Here is a 17,835-nt window from a genome sequence, read left to right as displayed (position 1 = left end):
GACCAAGTGTAAAAACAAGGTCCTAAGTATGACCCCTAACGTGTGTGGGACCAGACATATGTTGGATAAAATTAAAACACTTAGTGACATTGAGAAAATCAGCAGCAAAGGTGTAAGACATGTCATCTTAGTAATATATCACCAACCATAACTACTTTTTCCAACCCAATAATAGAGGTTAAAAAAATCTCAGAATTCAGACATAAAATAACTTTTTGAACCAGGGGTAAATTAAAATACAATAAAATGGATTTTAACTACCAACTTTGGTCACCTGCAGTTCAAATGAGGTCGTATTCCATGTTCCTTTGCCAAGTCTCAGTCAGCAAGAAGAAATTAAGGCATTTATCAGTAAATAAATCATTCAGAATAAAAGACTTGTTAGTGATGGAGGCACAGACTCACTGAGGCACAGCAGAGACTCGGGCTAGGCGGTGCAGATACTTGGAAACTGATCTGCTGCACAATGCGGAAAGTTTCCCCGGGGGAAATGGCCTTAATGTTACAATAGTCAGTGTATGATAATAAAACAGAGATTGTGTTATTGCCAGTGACTGGCAGTAGGAATACGAGAGCCGAGGCCATTTGGGTGTATGCCATCACGACGGAAGAAGGCTGGGCGTTTCCAGAAGATGTTATTAATGTCAATGAAATCTACGTTGCGGACTGTGCAGGCAGACTGAAGCCAGGCATTGAGGCTAAGAGAACGACTAAAACGGCCCACGCCGCGGAGAGGAGGCAGAGGACCGGAGATAAGAAAAAAACGTTTTCCCTTGTAGGCGAGAGACTCAAGGACCTCAATGAAATCATGTTTCAAAACTTCAGAGGACTGACTGGAAAATTCATTACAACCAACATGAAGAATGATGTCACAGGCGTGAGGATGATTGGCAAGGATGCTGGGAATCTTTTCCATTATATCAGTTAAAGGAGAATTCTGGTCGATCTCAACACGTAGCTCTGTTGTTTGTAAATTTGGAGTGCTGTCAGTAGCGAGAAAAATGAAAACAATTGCCTACACCGTGTTATCCTCCTGCTACAGTTTGCACCCAGGAGGCTAAAACAGGGCAAGTTTTAAACGTGCTTTTAGCCTCTTAACATTTTCGAGATGTCATTACAAGTGCCTACCCATGTGAAGTGATTCCTTCTGAATGAACACAGTGAATCTGACTGCAGTAGATGTGAAAGAAATGCATAGAAGTTGTGCTTATTCAGCTCTGTTTAGTTCCGGTGTTGAGACATAGGGGCTGTCTACAAACTACAACACCAAAAAGAGATACAACAAAAATATTTATTAATTTAATGATTAAATAAGGTAGTGTCTCCAGACTTACCTCAATTATAACTTGTCTCCTGCTAGTTGTACTACAGCACTTTTAAAAAATAAGCATTTGCCTATTTTTGAAAATATTTTTGTAGCTCTTTCCTACCTGGGTGACAGCTCTAGCTAATCAAGTAGAGCTGTCCCCCAGCCTTGCAGCTCTATGCTGATTTTAAGATTTCATAGCTGATTTTGGTGGTTCTGCTGCTCACTCATTTATTGTATTGTAAGTATGCGAATGGTGAAGATACTGTAGTTGAGCATCTTCAAGCAAGACCAAGATATCTTTTTCCAAAACAGAGCTAAAAGGAAAGCAAATATTGGCAATGCATTAATGCTAATGTTCTGTGTCTGAAGATGTTAAAAGTACATGTTTGCCACAACAGCTTTTTTAAGCCAATGATGCAAAAATTAGACGTCACGCATGTTAATGTTGTTCTGCTGTTGTGATGGCGGAAGGTAGAGGACCCAAACGCAGAGAGAGAGAGGCAGGCAGGAGCAGTGTAGAAACTCAAAGATTTATTTTCTCAAAAAACAAAAACCAATCAAGGAGTCCTGTGAGCTGCAGGCAAAAACTAATACCAGGGAGAAAAAAGGAGACTGACGCAGACACACACACTGACACGGGGGAATACAAAACGATCTGACACGAGACAAAGGGAACACAGGGGTTAAATACAAGAGGTAATGAACAAATGAGGGACAGGTGACACGACAGGTGAAACACATCAGGGCGGGGCAGGACAATCAAAGGCAAAAAGTAAAACTAGACATGACAGGACAGAAAACAGACTATCAAAATAAAACAGGAAACCAGAACAACAGACAGGAAACATGAAACAACCTAAACACAGAGACTTGACACACAGAACACAGAATACAGGAATTAACCAAAACATATACAATAAACCAGGAGATAACTGAACAGAAATATACAGAAAATACAAACACAGGGAACATGAACAAATAAACAATAAAGACAACAGAAATAAACAAACTGGTAACAGAAATATCCCAAAACCATAACATCTGCCCCATGGTGGCCAATAATCGAATAATGCAGCTGTAAGTAACAAACTGAGTTGAGTTGTAGTTTGAGCCGATGCTTATTGGATGTTAATTTAAGGTGTCTTACCTAGACCTTGGTCAGTTAAATGACAATATTTAATACAGCTATGCAATGAAACAAAACAAAACAATAAAGCATACCAACAGCCATCTTCATGTTGTACTGTCAAGCTATTGTATGAAAATCCTTTTCAATTCTTGTCATGTCTTTTTGTTAGTCCATTAAGTGTTTTTTATTGCTAGGCTACTGCCAGGCAAGGTCTTCATAGGATAGGATAGACTTGAGACTTTTTAATGTATTATTTAATCATCTGTTTGCATATGCTTACCTGTGTGTGTCGTTAATTGCAGGCAAGGACCAATGATCCTCATATTTCAAATGAAAAGCAAGCATCAGCCACCATGGTAGCTCTCCCATATACCACTCAAAGCAACAGCTACATTCACATAGGTAAGGGACATCCTGAAATAACATTAGATGTTGAAAAAAAAGGTGGTGGAATTGAAGTATGCACCATGCACTACATCTTTTCAGTGTCCAACACTCATCACAACATATCAAATTTGCAGGTGTGGATACAGCTGAGCTGGAATTAGGAGACAACCTCAAAATCAGCCTCATCCTCAAGAGGCAGGAAAATCATGACATTGACATCACATACCTGGTGAGAGACGTTTTACACCTGCATGTGTGCATGTATAACTTCTTTTTGTTGCATCCCACAACTAGTGTAGTCTATACATATCAGATAAGAACTGATGTTATCTATGTCCATAGATCCTGAGCAGAGGTCAACTGGTAAGAAATGGGCGTTACAAGACGACAAGAGGCCAAATACTGATTCCTCTTACAGTCACTGTTACCAAAGAAATGCTGCCATCGTTCCGCATCATAGCCTACTACCACACAGATGGCAATGAAGTGGTATCCGACTCTGTTTGGGTGGATGTAAAGGACTCCTGCATGGGCTCGGTGAGACACATATAGTAAGATTTTTTATATAGTCTAACTGCTTTAACGTTGCCTCATTCATTGACCTCCCCTTCACATTTAGCTGAGGCTGGAATCCTCCAAACCTGCTCCATCCTATGAGCCTCGCAGGTCGTTTGGTCTGGAGATCACTGGAGACCCAGGGGCCACAGTGGGACTGGTGGCAGTTGACAAAGGCGTCTATGTCCTAAACAACAAGCACCGTCTCACCCAGAAAAAGGTAATTTCTTAATTTTATATTTAACAAATATAATGTGTGACAGTGATTTAATTTAACAAAATATATATGTATAAAAAAATGACACATTAATTGTTAGCGTTTGGATTCACTAACATCCAGTAAAAATTGCAAGTGGAGTTGTCGGGGATGCAAATTCAGGGCTATGAGAGCCACTCTCAGTGCTACGGATAAAGATTAGGGCCACAAAATGTATTTTTTAAGTTTAAAAAAAAAAGTCAGCAATCTGAGAATTAAGTCAGACTTCTTGCTTTTTTGTCAGAATTCTGACTTTAAACTCAGAATTCTGACTATTTTTTTTTAAACTTAAAAAAACATTTTGTGGCCCTAATCTTAATCTGTAGTAGTGAGAGTGGCTTTGAACAAGCAGATGTGTTTTAGAGGGATGAGACATCCTTTCCTCTGAAGCGTCACATGAATCCATCAGCTGTATGGGCGGAGTTAGCAACTCATGAGATGCAGCTCTAGTTTATCATTACATTACATTACATTACATTACATTACATGTCATTTAGCTGACGCTTTTATCCAAAGCGACTTACAATTAAGTGCTTTCAACTGTGAAGGTTCAAACTCCAGACCACAAGTAGTAAGTGCGAATACAGTAGCTTTAAATAGGCAAAGCTACAAAGAGACATAGGAAAGTGCAGGTTCGAAAGTGCAAGTTCAAGATTTTTTTTTAAATTTTTTTTTTATCCGAGGTGTAGTCGGAAGAGATGCGTTTTTAGCCTTTGGCGGAAGATGTGTAGGCTTTCGGCCATCCTGATATCGATGGGGAGCTCGTTCCACCATTTGGGAGCCAGGACAGTGAACAGTCGGGATTTCGTTGAGTGATTAGTTCTCCCTCGCTGTGAGGGAGCAGCCAGCAGTTTGGCTGATGCAGAACGAAGTGGGCGGGTTGGGGTATATGGTTTGACCATGTTCTGGATGTAAGCGGGTGCTGATCCGTTCATGGCCCTGTACGTAAGTACTAGTGTCTTGAAGCGGATGCGGGCCGCAATTGGTAGCCAGTGAAGAGAGCGGAGGAGCGGTGTAGTGTGAGAGAACTTGGGGAGGTTTAAGACAAGTCGAGCCGCTGCATTCTGAATGAGCTGCAGGGGTTGGATGGCACATGCAGGCAGGCCAATCGGGAGGGAGTTGCAGTAGTCTAGACATGAGATGACTAGAGCCTGAACCAGAACCTGAGCCGCCTTCTGCGTTAGAAGGGGACGTATCCTTCTGATGTTATGCAGCATGTATCTACACGATCGGGTGGTTGCAGCAATGTTAGCAGTGAAGGAGAGTTGGTCGTCAAGTGTTACACCCAGGTTTCTAGCAGTCTTGGTGGGGACTACTATAGAGTTGTCAATTGTTATAGTCAGGTCTTGGGTAGGAGAGCCCTTCCCTGGAAGGAAAAGGAGCTCAGTCTTGTCGAGGTTGAGTTTCAGATGGTGTGTGGACATCCAAGAAGAGATGTCAGTCAGACAGGCCGAGATACGTGCTGCTACCTGAGTTTCAGACTCAGGAAAGGAGAGAATTAGTTGGGTGTCATCTGCGTAGCTGTGATAAGAAAAGCCGTGCGACTGAATGACAGACCCGAGAGAGTTGGTGTACAGAGAGAAGAGGAGGGGACCCAGGACTGATCCCTGAGGAACCCCAGTTTTAAGTGGGCAAGGTTCTGAGCTAGACCCTCTCCAGGTTACCCGGTAGGTTCGGTCTGCCAGGTAAGATGTGAGTAATGAGAGCGCAGAGCCTGAGACACCCAGATTTCGGAGTGTCGAAATGAGGATCTGGTGGTTCACTGTGTCAAAGGCAGCAGAAAGATCCAGAAGGATGATGATGGAAGAGAGAGAGGTTGTTCTAGCGATGTGAAGCTGCTCAGTGACAGCAAGGAGGGCAGTTTCTGTTGAGTGGCCAGCCTTGAAGCCAGACTGGTGGGGATCAAGAAGGTTGTTCTGGTGGAGATAGGTAGAGAGTTGATTATAAATGGCACGCTCAAGAGTTTTAGATAGAAATGGAAGAAGGGAGACGGGTCTGTAGTTATTTACATCAGAGGAGTCGAGTGTTGGTTTTTTGAGCAGTGGGGTCACTCTTGCCTCTTTGAGAGCATCAGGGAAACAGCCAGTTGACAAGGAGATGTTGATGAGATGGGTGAGGAAAGGAAGGAGGTCCGGAGCAATGGAGTGGAGAAGGTGAGAAGGGATAGGATCCAGGGGGCAGGTGGTTGGGCGGGCAGAGGTAATCAAAGTAAGAATTTGGTTTGGAGATAAAGGGGTGAAAGAGGAAAGAGTAATGGAAGTGATGGATGGTAAGGTGATTTCAGGAGGTGTGGTTGAGAATGAAGAGCGTATGTCATCTATCTTTTTTACAAAGTAGTTGACAAAGTGGGTTGGTAGGAGGGAGGAGGGAGGAGGTGGACTGGGGGAATCTAGGAGGTTAGAGAAGATGGAAAAAAGTTTTTTGGGGTTCGAGAAAGAGGATTCAATTTTGGTTTGATAAAAAGAGCTTTTGGCTGCAGAAATAGAGGCAGCGAAGGAGGAAAGAAGAGACTGATAGGTAAGCAGATCATCTGGGTGTTTAGATTTCTGCCATTTCCTTTCCGCTGCCCGTATAGTTGATCTTTCAGCACGTACTGAGTTAGATAACCACGGAGCTGGGGAGGATTTGCGAGCCTGTCGTGAAGTAAGAGGGCAGAGAGAGTCGAGAGAGGAGGATAGAGTAGAGAAGAGAGTGTCTGTGGCATCATTGGGAGACATGAGTAAGAAAGAGTCGGATGGAGGGAGGGTTGATAAAGTACATGCCGCCAGAGAAGAAGGAGAGAGTGAACGAATATTACGGCGGACAGGTATGGTGACTCTTGAGATATGGTTGTGAGCTTGGGAGAGTGGGAGAGAGTAAGAGATGAAGAAATGGTCTGAGGTATGGAGTGGAGTAACAGTGAGGTTGGCTGTAGAGCAGTTTCTGGTGAATATGAGATCTAAGTGGTTGCCAGCTTTGTGAGTGGGTGGTGAAGGAGAGAGTGAGAGGGCAAAAGAAGAGAGAAGGTGAGAAAAGGCAGCTAACTTCTCTGTCTGGATGTTGAAGTCGCCCAGAAGTACCAGCGGAGGGCCAGTTTCAGGGATGTTTGAAAGAAGGACATCCAGCTCCTCCAAAAAGTCTCCCACAGGACCTGGTGGGCGGTAGATAACAATGATGACTAGTTGTACCGGATGGGTTATGGTGACAGCATGAAGTTCAAAAGATTGTGGAGTGAACTGTGGCAATGGGTAGAGAGAAAATCTCCACTTGGGGTTAATGAGTAGGCCTGTGCCCCCGCCTCTCCCAGTGGGTCTTGGTGTGTGGGTGAAAGAGTAGGCAGAAGAAAGGGCAGCAGGGGTGGATGTGTTGGTCGGTGTAATCCAGGTCTCAGTGAGAGCAAGGAAGTCAAGGGATTTCAGGCTGGCAAAGCCAGAGATGAACTCAGTCTTGCGAGTGGCAGACTGGCAGTTCCACAGGCCACCTGCAACAAGGTGTTGAATGTGTGTGGAACGGGTGGGATAGATGAGAGAGGTGGGGTTGCGGAAATGTTGCGAGCTAATGCGTGGTTTGTAGTATCTCCGAGAGGAAACACGGACAGGAATGGAGAAGCAGCACATTTCCGGATGAAGACACCGAGCAGTTAAGTGAGATAAGCCCACTTAGCCTCCCACGAAGACTCCTGCGTAGACTCCTTTGTCTTTGTCCTCCGAGTCTTCTTCCGATGAGGCTGCCGCTTAACGCAATTGCCAACATTAAATCCAAGGAGGTGATTGGTGTTGGCTACAGGTGGGGAGGCCACACCCTGGCTAATCAGTCAAAAGCACCTGAGAGTCGTTAACCTCCACTCCCCAAATTCACACTTCACACTAACTAGTTTCACTTTAAGAAAAACCACTAAATTATGCCTAACAACACAACCAATCAAGCAAAGAACACACAGCAGCAGTAGAAAGTAGAAAAGTACAAGAAGCAGCAAAAACCCAAATAAAGTCTGTACTTAACTTAATATCTAGCAGTCCAGTAGTCAGTTCCTTCAGAAATCAAATGCACTCTGTAATCATCGGGGTCAGAGCAGGAGAGAAAACGGGAGTGAATAGTGGACAGTAATAATTCATGGAGGATCGAGTTTAACAGTTTACAGCTAGTTTGGTTTTACCTGTAGATTACCTGTGTGTGTAAATGATACTAAAGTAATTGCCTTTAGTATTTGCCTTTGTCTTCATGTGTGGATTTATATGACCACAGGTTTAAGTGTTCATCAGAAAGCCTTACGTTTTGAGCTAAAGTTGTTAAAGATGATGCAACGCTGACTTGTTGTATTAAAATGTTAGAAGGTTACAGTTTATAGTTCATATATTGCAGTAGCCTTACTGAAATGTTACACAGATATTTGTACTTTCTTCATTTAAGTGACTGGTTATTTTGGAGTAATCAACGTGCACAGCTATTTTTGGTGTCATAGAGCAGAGTGATATATGACATTATTTCTAGATAATTTCTGTGGCAGTGTTTCATTCAGTTTAGTGTGTTTAACATTTATTATAGCCAAGATATATACAACTGTGTATTTAGGGACATTAGTGAATGAAGTGTATGTTTGAGAATAACTATAGCTTATTAGTCTTTATTGTCTCATTGAGCGTGCACAAGAGTAAGAGAGCATAGTCTATTATTGATATGAATGGGCTAATTTCTAGCTATAAGCCATTTAGTGCTATTATAAATGGCAGCCTTACATGTAATTGTTTTCTGTGTACGTTTCCAATTTTGACCACACCACATATACACTCCCACCAAAAACTGTTAATTATCTGGAGAAAGGGAAGTTCTGTGTCTTCTGTGTCTGATCACCAAACTGTGGCGATGGCTACTACAACTGAACCACTTAGTCTTACTTACAATATGTCTGTTTAACTTGTGTAACAAGTGTAACCCTATGTCTTGTCTGCTCAGGTGTGGGATATTGTAGAGGAGTATGACACAGGCTGCACACCAGGTGGAGGGAAGGATGGTATGGGTGTGTTCTACGATGCTGGGCTGTTGTTTGAGTCCAACACAGCTTTTGGGACTCCCTACAGACTAGGTGACACTACTTTCTACTACTTTCTCTTCCCTTCCCAGAACATACTCCTCTTTAGGCTTTGATATTGTACCACTGAAACATCCCTAATTACAGTAGGAGAAAGAGGGTATAAACGTTCTCTTTCATAGCATTCATTTTAATGTCTCACTATAAGCCCCCTCACATATTCACAGACACACTAATATATCATAATACGTCAGGGCCCTGCATTCATACTCTCACCAGAGGTATGCCTGTGCCTCCCAATATAAAATAAATTCTAAATTATTTAGTTCAAAAAACAACTTCCACCACCATACAGTCTGCCTACCATTGTTCCATTGGATTGGGTTAGAGAAAAAATCCCCAGTGCAAGTATATTGAACAATGACGAGGTGCTAGCTTAGCCTTAGGGAGCAGGTCATCCATCTGGACAACTGGCTACTGCTGGCGCGCTCGGACAGTTTGTTGGCACACCTGGCCGATCTGGGTTTTGTGGTGAACAAGGAAAAGAGTGAGTTCAATACAGAGACAGGACGTTGCTTTCCTGGTCTGACGCTGAATTCGCTCACCTACACAGCCTGCCTGTTAGCCAAGAGAGTGGACACTTTTAGTTCCACTCTGGCACATTTTGTTGGGAAACAGGTCTGTACGGTCTGTGTCTCAGGCTGTTGGGACTAATGGTGTCAGCACTGTTGGTGGCAGGCTGTACATAAGATATTTGCAGCATTGGGTGGCTTTTCTCAGACTGAACTCTGTACACCACAGACCCCGCAGGGTTATGGTGTTAGCAACAGATAAACATGTGAGTGATATCTACGCTCTGTTTGTGCATCCTGCTTATATACGATTCCCCCCTGATACGTTCCTTATGGGCACATTCCAGCAGAGCTTTCAAAACATAAAGTACAAAACTCAAGTTTATTTCCAACCTTGTTGGATTCTGCTAAAGAACTTGTCTGTTGCGTTTCCAGAATTGAAATGTCCGGCCCCCAGCAGGAGGAAACGAGCTGCAACTATTATGGACGTCACAACCAGCTTAGGTAAGAACCACAGCTCTAAACTACCCAATAACCACACAACAACCACATCATCTTCTGTCATTGTCGTTGACTTTTACAATACTTATCTTTGCCATGCTATACATTAGTGGAAATATAAAAGTGAGAGACTTTTTACTTCTTACGCCATTTACTTTATATGTCAATCTGTTCCTTCATGCTGCTCCTTTCCATACTGAAGAGAGAGGGAGCCCTCATTTCATGCAGGTTTTACCCTCCCTTTTCAATTTTTTTGTCCTAGGATAGAATGTGTCACATGTTGTACTGATTGTGATTTTGCCCTATTTTATTAAAACTAACTTGACTAGAAAAAATATTTTGTATTTATTAAATAAGAAATATTAAAAGTTCTAACAGCTTTCCAGTTCACCATTCTTTTTCCTTCCATATCTTCTTATTTCTGTCGTTCCTCCACAACCCTCTTTCTTTCCAGTGAGTCAGTATGAAGACCAACTCCAACGTGACTGTTGTTTGGATGGCATGAGGAACACCCCCCTCTCATACACCTGTGAGAGGCGCAGCGAATACATCAGTGATGGTGCAGCCTGTGCCGCAGCCTTCCTGCACTGCTGCAAGGAGATGGAAGCCCAGCGAGCTGAGAGGAAGGAGGAAAGCCTCCTACTGGCTCGCAGTAAGACACAGGGACAAGGGATGGGGGGAAGCCCTGGGTGGTTATTCATGGTCATACTGGTAGTTAGAAAACTAAATAGTAACATTTTTGATGACACTTTAGGTGAGGAAGATGACAGTTACATGGACAGCAGGGACATTCATTCTCGCACTGAGTTCCCTGAAAGTTGGCTGTGGTCAGACATCAAACTGCCTGCTTGTCCTCAGGAAAACCCTAACTGGTAGGTCAACTAAAATATAGACACAAACAATACACTGATGACTTCATAATGACACCACTAGGATGTAGAGCTTTTCTTTACCTCTCAAAGTGTTAAAACTTTTCTTTGTTTCAGTGACGCCACAACAGTGACGAAAAATGTTCCTTTGAAAGACTCAATCACGACCTGGCAGTTCACTGGCATTAGTCTGTCAAGAACTCACGGTGAGGATTCAGTAGTCTTGCATTGCCAGACCTTCCTCCACAGCGCTGTGGAGGAGGGTCTGGCAAGTCCACAAAACATTCCAGGATGGGAGAATAACGTGCTCTGGTTTATTGGCATTTCTTTTAACCAATCACAATCGTCATGGGCGGTGCTATGCGCCGTAAGCAGCAATGGGGCCTCTGCAAAGTAGACTCGGGAAGGAACTTGTTTTGGTGGAACGTGTATGTTCAAAAGTTGTTTTAGTCGTACAAGAGAAAACTCAAAATGGACAGATAGTCTAGCTAGCTGACCGGATTTACCTTGCAGAGATCTGAGAAAAGGTTAACCAAAGTCCTCATAAACTGACCGGAGAAAAATGCCAACACAAAGGAAGCCCAAGGCAACGAATATCCGTCCTAAATGAGTGAAATCCAGCGGAATTTCCATTGGCAACGGAGTAATCCCGGAAGTAGAACGTCGTGGATAGACTAGGATTCAGTGACTAAAAGATTTATTGTGCTGTAGTTGTGCCTCTAGCCTTAAACCGCTCCCATCCCTTACAGTTCACCCCCTCTCTATCTGTTTCATAATTTTTTTGTCCCTCTCATCTTAAAGGAATCTGTGTTGGCGAGCCATTAGAGGTCATTGTCCGGAAGGAATTCTTCATTGATCTCAGGCTGCCGTACTCTGCTGTCCGTGGAGAACAGCTGGAAATTAAGGCAATCCTCCACAACTACAGCCCCGATCCTGTCACCGTAAATCAGTGTTACTCTGCTCTGGTGTTTCCAGTTCCAGACCATCCTCACTCAGAGAACTGACGACCGTTTAGGCAATTATGCAAGCAGCTTATAGCGACATATATTTATGTTTGTTGTTAGGCAGCAATTTTTAGCTGCTCACATGGTGGTCGGGCCCAGACCATTTCCATTCTTTTGAAGAAAAGAACATCAAGCATTACATTTCTTTAAATTAGGAATGCATTATTGTTAGGTGACCTAAAATAAAACTTATGATTATGATCCTATTATTCACTATATTGGGTTTTTATCTTTAAAAACTGTGCATACTTCAGTTTCTTTCTCCATCTTTGTCTCGTTTTTAAGGTGCGTGTGGATCTGACTGATGAGGAGCATGTGTGCAGTTCAGCCTCTAAACGTGGAAGGTATCGCCAGGAGGTTAAAATGGGGGCCCAAACTACACAAGCTGTACCCTTCATCATTATTCCTATGAAAGAAGGAAAATATAGCATTGAGGTCAAAGCAGCTGTTAAAGATTCTTCGCTCAATGATGGAATCATAAAGAAGCTACTGGTGGTGGTAAGAAAAACAGACTCCATCTAGGGGGTTTAAAGCTTATTTATACCATATAACAACTGTTCTCTTAAATGTCAAACCTGCAATAAAAAAGTTAAACTTTACATTTACATTTACAACATTATGGTTGGAATGAACTGTATGTGCGGCTTTCAGGCTGTTGCCACCAATTTGGACTGATTTTCAGCTGGGATGTTGTATGCAGCCACTTGCTTGATTTTTTTCTGGGCTATCCAAAATCACTGTTATTATTCATTGTATGATATGACAATACTATGGTTTTGGTTAGTGTTGAATCCATTTCTATGGAAGTAATAATATTTTGAGTTTATTTTGTAAGACCTGAGATAACCTGTGTTGCAAATGGAACGTAGAAATTGGAATGTAAACAGTTGACCAGTGATCTAGAATAATGTAATTTGATTGGCTGTTAGATTTAGTATAAAAGAAATAGAACCCTGCGAAACAGCCAGAAGCCACTGGAATTTGGAGCAACGCAGTCTTTTGACCTACACACAACTGCACAGTTAATCTGTAAGAAAAGTAAAGATCCTAAGTTTTTATACTTTATGTTTTGAAATTCATAAGTAAACAGACAAACGAACAACTTTGGATTCAAGACATTTATTTACTGACGTTTTGTGTTGAGTACAAAAGAACTTTAAGGTCCTAAGCTAGTGAGTCAGCTTGCTGCACTCACAGTTAGGTTTAGGCAGAAAAACGACTTTGTTAGGTTTAGGAAAATAACCATGTTTTGTGTTAAAAATTTGGGTTCAAATAAGTACTGGGGGTACAACTACAACTTCGTCGTTGTGGTTACAATGAAAACCATGAGTTAAAGGTTAGGGAATTATTGTTGTTACGTGTGGGAAAAAAACATTGACTGCCACCGGTTGGAAACAGTAAACCAACAGCAAACTCCTGTGTTAATTAAAGGAATCAGACATCAGACCGACAAGACTGCTCCAAAATAGTTTCTAATTTCTAATGTTTGTCCTCACTGTTGTTTTTCTCAGCCTGAAGGCGTACTGGTTGAATCTTCTCAGATTATAGTCCTAGACCCCACTAATAAAGGTGTAGGTGAGTTTACAAATTAATTAGCTACATTATGTAGTCATTTAGTAATGTTTTTACCATTTTCTACCTGATCCCCCAACTTGCCCAATGTTTCTACCTTTAGCTGGTAAACAAGAAGTCATTCTCAACAGTGGAATTCCTATAAAAGATTTGGTCCGAAACACACCTACTAGCACACAGATCTCTGTGACAGGTCAGATATTATGTTATATTTGGGCATATTTGGGTTATGTCATACAGTACCTGTACAATGAACTTTGCATAGGTGTAAACTGTTGTGTGTGTGGTGTATGTTTTGTGTATGTAGGTAAAAATCAAGTTCATCGTTTGGTGAGGACCGTTAGTGCGGACTCTCTGAATACTATGATCGTCCAGCCCCACGGCTGTGGAGAGCAGAACATGGTCAGCATGACCCTACCAGTCATTGCAGTCATATATTTGGACAAAACCAACCAGTGGGAAAAAGTGGGCTCTAAGAAACGTGTCAAAGCCCTCCAGTACATCAAGGACGGTGGGCTCAAAGATGTATTTATTTGCACAGATACCAGAAATCTTAATAATTGATTGATTCCCCTCCGTGTGGGATTTTAAAGCTTCTGATTGGTAGAATTGATATCAAAAAAGGCAGTGTGGTAGACAGTAATGCATACTATATCCTTGCCCCACATATACAAGCTAGGGACACTGAGAATTAATAGTCTGAAAGCAAAACATAGACTCATAGACCATGTTTTAACCAGGGTTGTCAGTACAAACAAAAATCTATGCCAGCAGAATCATTTGAAAGATGCTATAATCACAGAATGTAACAGGACTTCTCAAACTGGTTGTGTTGTTTGTGTCCAGGCTACCAGAATGAGCTTGTCTTCCGTAAAAATGATGGGTCTTTCGCTGCTTGGCCGGATCAAAAGAGCAGCACCTGGTGAGGCATCCAAACATCCATGAACTCATATGTAATTGTTTGCACATCCTCCTCTAACTTAGATTCTGACAATGAGAGGATGGTGTTTGTCATGTGTGAATAAATGAAACTAAGCTTCCTCTCCTCTCTAAGGCTGACAGCTTATGTTGCCAAGGTGTTTGCCATGGCTAACCATCTGGTGGCAGTGCAAAGACAACACATCTGTGAAGCCATCAGGATTATGATTCTCAACGCACAGCAACATAATGGCTTGTTTAGAGAAATTGGAACGGTTATCCATGGAGAGATGATTGTGCGTATACTGATTTCATTGACATCTAATTTTAATCTTGGTGCTACAAAAACAGCTGATCGAGATGAATACAATTACATATATGAATATAAAAAAATATGTGTGTGTGTAGGGTGATGTGGCAGGCACAGATTCAGATGCCTCCATGACGGCCTTCTGCCTCATTGCTATGCAGGAGTCTCGCACCATATGTTCTGCCAGTGTTAATGTGAGTACATTCCCATACTGGATTAAAAGGTCCCCAGCTCCCCAGAGCGAGGGGTTTAGTGAATGGTCAATTTTGCTAAAATGATTCTTTTGAAACAATTGACACATTCAAATTGGAGACAAATTTGCTAATTGCTAAAAGGTTGTATTATAAAAAGTGACCCCTCTTCTACAGTCTTCATCTCTGCTTTTAAATACTGTAGCAGATTAACAAAGACATCCCATTTTCACACCACAGACACCTCTCTGACACGAGTGGTGCTTAATGAGGCCTCGTTTTTGTCGGTTTGATTGTTGACATGTCGAAGCGATGCATCAAAATATCTTGCTGCCTTTGAATCCAGCCTCAGCTATTGTCCAAGGTTAAAATTATACAGCATTTCTGAACAGACGTGGATATATTTGAAATAGATTCACTACTGTTATCTGACTTTGTTTTTTCCTTCTGTCTAGAGTCTGCCAGGCAGTATAGACAAAGCAGTGAAATATCTGGAAAGGCGTCTGCCCAGCCTCACCAACTCATATGCTGTTGCCATGACGTCATGTGCCTTGGCCAATGAAAACAAACTGAACAAGCAGATCCTCTACAAGTTTTCTTCTCCAGGTATTGTCACACAGCAACATTCCTAAACTAAAATTCAGACACAGAATATATGGTGTGATAAATAGATAAAAAAAATACTACACATCCACAAATAATAACTATAATAGGATTATTAGAGCCCAACATATCAAAAAATGTGTTTGAGCTATTTTAGAAAAAATGTCTCATTTTCATTGATTCTCCACCATAACTGATAATGTTATTTTTCAGCCATGTAGTGTCCTGCTTAGTACATATTGGTAGTAATCTTTCAATAACAAATCTTAAATTTCAGATTTTAATCTCTCAAATATTGATATCTGAATGTAGCATGGGTAATAACAGTGATTAGGGACCGTTCGGTATTTATGGAATGGACCACCGGAGGAAAATAGGGGAAGATCATGTCTTTTTATTCTTTGTTGAGGGGAGGGTCATCAAATCTTTTTTAGTCTAGGGGGGAGGGTCACCCAACTTTTGTATTCGTGAGAACAGCAACATTTCAAAGTGGCTTGTTTGGTGCATATTTATCCATGTAGCTCCATGTAGCTCTCTCAGTCTCTGCCCCTATCGCTAGCAGATGGGCCCCTCCCTGTTTAGTCATCCAGACAATTTGAATTGTAGCTTTAGAGACCGTGGGATTTCCCAAACTGAATAAATCCCGCTCGCACATATAAACACAAAACTACTTTGCTAGCTCCATCGTGTTGTAACTAAGACATCTGATGAAAAATTAATTTTATTCATTAGCATGATTGCCATACTGTTTAGTTCAAAAACATCCAAAACACCGTACGAAAACATAACAGACCAGATGCAAGCTTTTATTTTGAAAAGTCAAAGCTTGCCGACTGCACCAAGCCAGGAGGGCATGAGACTGGAGGTCTCCATGGTTGCAGCCATACCCGACTCAAATATCCTTTCGGTCCTGGTGATATTATATATATATATATATATAAACGACAGCCTTTTCAAGGCATTTGAGAAGGAAGGAGTGGTAGCATGCAAGCTCCCAAATTGACGTTGGTCTGAGAAATGGAGTTTTGGATAATGTTCAGCTTTTGCAGCTTTACCTATATGCTAAAATATACAATGACTGAGGAAGCCTAGTGACGAGTCCATAGCAACCCGTGTTGAATTACCCATTGTGCTATGCTGAATGGTCTCAATGTTTTATTGTTTTATTTCATGTGAATACTAGTTTACTAGAGGAGTAACTTAGTATTTGAAGTAATGCAGTAATGCAGGAAGTGTGTGTATAGTTTCCATGCTTATTGTGTTTCCACAACAATGTTAGTGAGTAAATCTACTGACATGGCCACCACACCATAACAGAGGAGTGTGATGCGTAAGATGAGAATGCAGAGGTTTAGTTACGTATGTCATGGCTGTTAAAAAAACAATGGCAATCTGTATGTCTTTGCCAAGTGCAAACTACGGTAGCCGACAAGGGCAAACACCCCGCAACTTAAGAAAACACGCAAATAAGCAAAACACAAGCAAATCAAGAAAACAACGTCATTAATTTGACAACACATGTGCAGCATTCAGCAAACGCGCTGCAAATACACACAACACAACCAAATACATAAACACGCTGCAAATACACACAACACAACCAAATAGATAAACACGCTGCAAATATGAAACGATGCAAAAAGAAAAGCACACAAACCCAGAAAACAAATGCAGCATCCAGATTACACAACGGAAGTTCTCCAGACCTCTAGAGGGAGCAGCTAAGTGGAACAGCTTGATTTTCGACCCCACGGGGAGAGAGCGCTCTGCCTTTTTATTAGAGTCGGGTATGGCTGCAGCCTGGAAAACTCCATAGACTATATATTAAATTCATATTATTATTATTATTAATAACATAATATATTATTAATATACAGTCTATGCTCCCGTCTCATGCCCTCCCGGCTGGTAATTTCGGACCTCGAAATTAAACCCTCTCATGTAATATGGCTTAAACAAACATCGACATTAAACGCTGATGCAGTTTTAAATGTTTTATCACCACGAGTTTACAGACGTCTCTGCTGATTGAGTATCACCTGTGACCTGAGCCGAGACACACCCACCAAACCAGAGAAAACAGATCTCAAACATAGACTTAATATTTACAGTCTATGCAGTTGCTCTCTTTCTTTCTCTCTCTCTCTCTCTCTCTCTCTCTCTCTCTCTCTCTCTCTCTCTCTCTCTCTCTCTCTCTCTCTCTCTCCCTCCCCCACCGTGGGGTCGAAAATCAAGCTGTTCCACTAGCTGCTCACTCTAGAGGTCTGGAGAACTTCCGTTGTGTAATCTGGATGCTGCGTTTTTTGTTGCATTTGTTTTCTGGGTTTGTGTGCTTTTCTTTTTGCATTGTTTCATATTTGCAGCGCGTTTATGTATTTGGTTGTGTTGTGTGTATTTGCAGCGCGTTTGCTGAATGCTGCACATGTGTTGTCAAACTAATGAAGTTGTTTTCTTAATTTGCTTGTGTTTTGTCTATTTGCGTGTGAGTTTTTAAGTTGCTGGGCGTTTTCCCCTGTCGGCCACCGTAGCAAACCAGTACAGAAGGCATCAATCAATTGTTGGGGAGGGTCTTTTTTCCATATCATTTTGGAGGGTCATCCAAAATGTATTGCTGGTGAAGGGAGGGTCAGGTCTATTTTGACTGAAGGTCC

The 17,835-nt window shown here is 41.8% G+C and overlaps 1 protein-coding gene across 1 annotated transcript in view; it reads left to right on the top strand.

Moving 5' to 3' along the window:
- The window catches only part of LOC116042791 (complement C3-like), a 52,572-nt gene that overhangs the window by 13,857 nt on the left and 20,880 nt on the right, over positions 1-17,835 (top strand). Inside the window, exons 12-29 of the mRNA XM_036000406.1 lie at positions 2,741-2,840; positions 2,960-3,054; positions 3,168-3,362; positions 3,445-3,600; positions 8,569-8,698; positions 9,652-9,720; positions 10,172-10,369; positions 10,472-10,589; positions 10,704-10,792; positions 11,388-11,527; positions 11,876-12,088; positions 13,102-13,165; positions 13,266-13,355; positions 13,470-13,673; positions 14,009-14,084; positions 14,217-14,376; positions 14,489-14,584; positions 15,037-15,187. Of these exons, the coding sequence (XP_035856299.1) occupies positions 2,741-2,840; positions 2,960-3,054; positions 3,168-3,362; positions 3,445-3,600; positions 8,569-8,698; positions 9,652-9,720; positions 10,172-10,369; positions 10,472-10,589; positions 10,704-10,792; positions 11,388-11,527; positions 11,876-12,088; positions 13,102-13,165; positions 13,266-13,355; positions 13,470-13,673; positions 14,009-14,084; positions 14,217-14,376; positions 14,489-14,584; positions 15,037-15,187 (2,344 nt within the window). The remainder of the gene's footprint in view (positions 1-2,740; positions 2,841-2,959; positions 3,055-3,167; positions 3,363-3,444; positions 3,601-8,568; positions 8,699-9,651; positions 9,721-10,171; positions 10,370-10,471; positions 10,590-10,703; positions 10,793-11,387; positions 11,528-11,875; positions 12,089-13,101; positions 13,166-13,265; positions 13,356-13,469; positions 13,674-14,008; positions 14,085-14,216; positions 14,377-14,488; positions 14,585-15,036; positions 15,188-17,835) is intronic.

Source organism: Sander lucioperca, chromosome 4, assembly GCF_008315115.2.
Source record: "Sander lucioperca isolate FBNREF2018 chromosome 4, SLUC_FBN_1.2, whole genome shotgun sequence".
NCBI lineage: Eukaryota > Metazoa > Chordata > Actinopteri > Perciformes > Percidae > Sander > Sander lucioperca.
This window is presented reverse-complemented; position numbering and strand designations above follow the sequence as displayed.